Raw genomic sequence first — 3,393 nt, forward strand, 5'->3', positions numbered from 1 at the left:
ACATATCAAAAGGACCATGAACTAAAGCAAGAGTTTATTAAAATCACAAATGACATTAAATTTGCAATCTCTTATTGGGTATTGGCCATTTTCCTCACATCTTAAACCATGTCAAGAAATCGCCATACGCCTTTGCAATTGTTTCAGCTTTTGGTAAGAGCTAAAAACTCTTTGGTAGCTACATCTGAAGGCTAGTGATAGCAGTTAAATTCAAATGGAAGCTGCTTGTCTCCAAAACACTCCGTAAATGAAATAGGATATCTAAACTGAGAGTATCATGTGAGCATTCACTTTACACAAACATTATTCTTTTTGATTTCAATAACTCCTGCATAGTATTCAAAAGCATTTTTACACTTCATTCAACAATAACCAATATCCTCTTGCTATAATAACAGTATTTTTTAAAGAGAGAATAGCTGTTTCCAGTGGACAAGCAAACCATGTTTTAATTCCTGGTATATTTTCTAAAAATGACTATTTCAATTGCTAACATGGTTCCCTGCCTCAGCTAGAAATAATAAATCTTATCTATGTTTAAAAACTTATTCCACAGTCCATCATCACTGACTGACTACTGAAGACTTAAAGAAAAGCAATGGGTTTCATTTGTGGTATTGGAACAAACAAATGCACATTTCTTGAGAGGACCTGTGATGAACCACATGTACACCTGTAGCTACCGCTTTATGACTGGATAGTGTGCAATGTATGGAGATGAGAAAAATGCGCTCTCACTTAAATTTCTCAACAAGTATAGATTGATGATAGAGATAAATAGAAAAAATATATAAATATAGATAGATAGTAGATGATAGAAGATAGATAGTATATAGAGACTAATTATTGAAATAAATATTGATGAACAGATAAATATTGCCTAAATATATTTCTGCTAAATATAACATACTGTTTTATGTTCCAGCTGCCATGACAACTTTTGTTTTCACAATGATTATGAAAAATATAACTACAGTGAGTGGATTTCTTCTCATGGGTTTGTCTGACAACCATGACCTGCAGATCTTGCATGCTTTGTTATTCTTGGTGACATACCTATTTGGATCATCAGGGAATTTCATCATTATCACCATCACAACACTGGACCCACAGCTCCAGTCTCCAATGTATTACTTTCTGAAGCACCTTTCCATTCTGGACTTCTCATCCCTCTCTGTCACAGTTCCCCAGTATGTTGACAGTTCCCTGGCACAAAGTGGCTACATTTCATATGGACAGTGTATGCTTCAGGTTTTTTTCTTCACAGCTTTGGCCTGGAGTGAGACAGCCATTCTCACAGTGATGTCTTATGACCGCTATGTGGCTATCTGCCTCCCACTGCACTATGAAGTCATCATGAGTCCCAGAAAGTGCACTTGGGCTGTGGCAGCTGTGTGGTTAAGTGGAAGCATCTCTGGAACTTTATACACAACAAGTATACTCTCTATCAGATTCTGTGGTGAGAGAATAATTCACCAATTCTTTTGTGATGTCCCCCAGTTGCTCAAGCTCTCCTGCTCTAATGATTACTTTGTAATAATGGGAGTGGTCAATTTCCTGTCTGCAATGGCCTTTTTCTGCTTTATTGGGATTGTCATCTCCTATGTCCACATATTCTCCACAGTTCTCAGGATGCCCTCTGCTGAAAGCAGGTCTAAGGTCTTTTCTACTTGCCTTCCCCATCTCTTTGTTGTCTCATTGTTTCTTTCTACAGGAGCCTTTGCATATCTAAATCCAAACTCAGACTCTCCAACTGCTTTAGAATTTTTATTCTCTATCTTTTACACAGTACTACCTCCAACTCTCAATCCTGTTATTTACAGTCTGAGAAGTAAGATCCTAAAGAGTGTTGCAAGGAAGTTACTGTTTAGTACAAAATTCACTGGTTGGAATCATTTGACCCATTGTTTATGATTGTTAAATTATATATGTGAATGATTTTATTCATTGGTTTTTCTTTAAATTCTTATGGAGTATCATGTTTTGTTTTGTTTTCCTATACATAAACTATGTTATAAAATGATGTACTTATGGAAGTACATTGTCTTCTTTCTTTGTATTTTAGTATTAAAAATGATGTTCCTTCAAATTAATAAAAAATTTAATAGCCTCATAACATAGATTCACTCGTTTTTAGTTCCTAACACATACACATGAAGACATACTGACAATCTCATTACATTTCTAATATGTTTACAGAGGTAAAATTACAAAAATTTAAACACAGCCATAATCCTAATAGCCCTAGGTCTACCACCAAGTTATAAATTTAAGTCAATAATTTACGTTTCAAGTTTTCTTTTAAAATTATTTTTAAAATAATAATTATTAATTATTTTAGTACAAAATTCACTGGTTGGAATCATTTGACCCATTGTTTATGATTGTTAAATTATATATGTGAATGATTTTATTCATTGGTATTTCTTTAAATTCTTGTGGAGTGTCATGTTTTGCTTTGTTTTCCTATACGTAAACTATGTTATAAAATGATGTAATTATGGAAGTACATTGTCTTCTTTCTTTGTATTTTAGTATTAAAAATGTTGTTCCTTCAAATTAATAAAAAATTTAATAGCCTCATAACATAGATTCACTCGTTTTTAGTTCCTAACATATACACATGAAGACATACTGACAATCTCATTACATTTCTAATATTTTTGCAGAGGTAAAATTACAAAAATTTAAACACAGCCATAATCCTAATAGCCCTAGGTCTACCACCAAGTTGTAAATTTAAGTCAATAATTTATGTTTCAATTTTTCTTTTAAAATTATTTTTAAAATAATAATTATTAATTATTTTAGGACAAAATTCACTGGTTGGAATCATTTGACCCATTGTTTATGATTGTTAAATTATATATGTGAATGATTTTATTCATTGGTTTTTCTTTAAATTCTTATGGAGTATCATGTTTTGTTTTGTTTTCCTATACATAAACTATGTTATAAAATGATGTACTTATGGAAGTACATTGTCTTCTTTCTTTGTATTTTAGTATTAAAAATGATGTTCCTTCAAATTAATAAAAAATTTAATAGCCTCATAACATAGATTCACTCGTTTTTAGTTCCTAACACATACACATGAAGACATACTGACAATCTCATTACATTTCTAATATGTTTACAGAGGTAAAATTACAAAAATTTAAACACAGCCATAATCCTAATAGCCCTAGGTCTACCACCAAGTTATAAATTTAAGTCAATAATTTACGTTTCAAGTTTTCTTTTAAAATTATTTTTAAAATAATAATTATTAATTATTTTAGTACAAAATTCACTGGTTGGAATCATTTGACCCATTGTTTATGATTGTTAAATTATATATGTGAATGATTTTATTCATTGGTATTTCTTTAAATTCTTGTGGAGTGTCATGTT

General features: G+C 31.4%; 1 protein-coding gene across 1 annotated transcript; it reads left to right on the top strand.

The window, feature by feature from the left end:
* Positions 1–951: 951 nt before the first annotated feature.
* LOC127669291 (olfactory receptor 14J1-like) lies at positions 952–1,914 on the top strand. The gene has a single exon (XM_052163129.1). It carries the CDS (start codon positions 952–954, stop codon positions 1,912–1,914), a length of 963 nt encoding a protein of 320 aa, XP_052019089.1.
* Positions 1,915–3,393: the final 1,479 nt, after the last annotated feature.

The sequence above is a fragment of the Apodemus sylvaticus genome, chromosome 19 (assembly GCF_947179515.1).
Source record: "Apodemus sylvaticus chromosome 19, mApoSyl1.1, whole genome shotgun sequence".
NCBI classification, from domain to species: Eukaryota; Metazoa; Chordata; class Mammalia; order Rodentia; family Muridae; genus Apodemus; species Apodemus sylvaticus.

Coding starts and splice junctions, on each gene's coding strand:
- LOC127669291 (XM_052163129.1), top strand. CDS start 952: ATGATTATGAAAAATATAACTACAGTGAGTGGATTTCTTCTCATGGGT.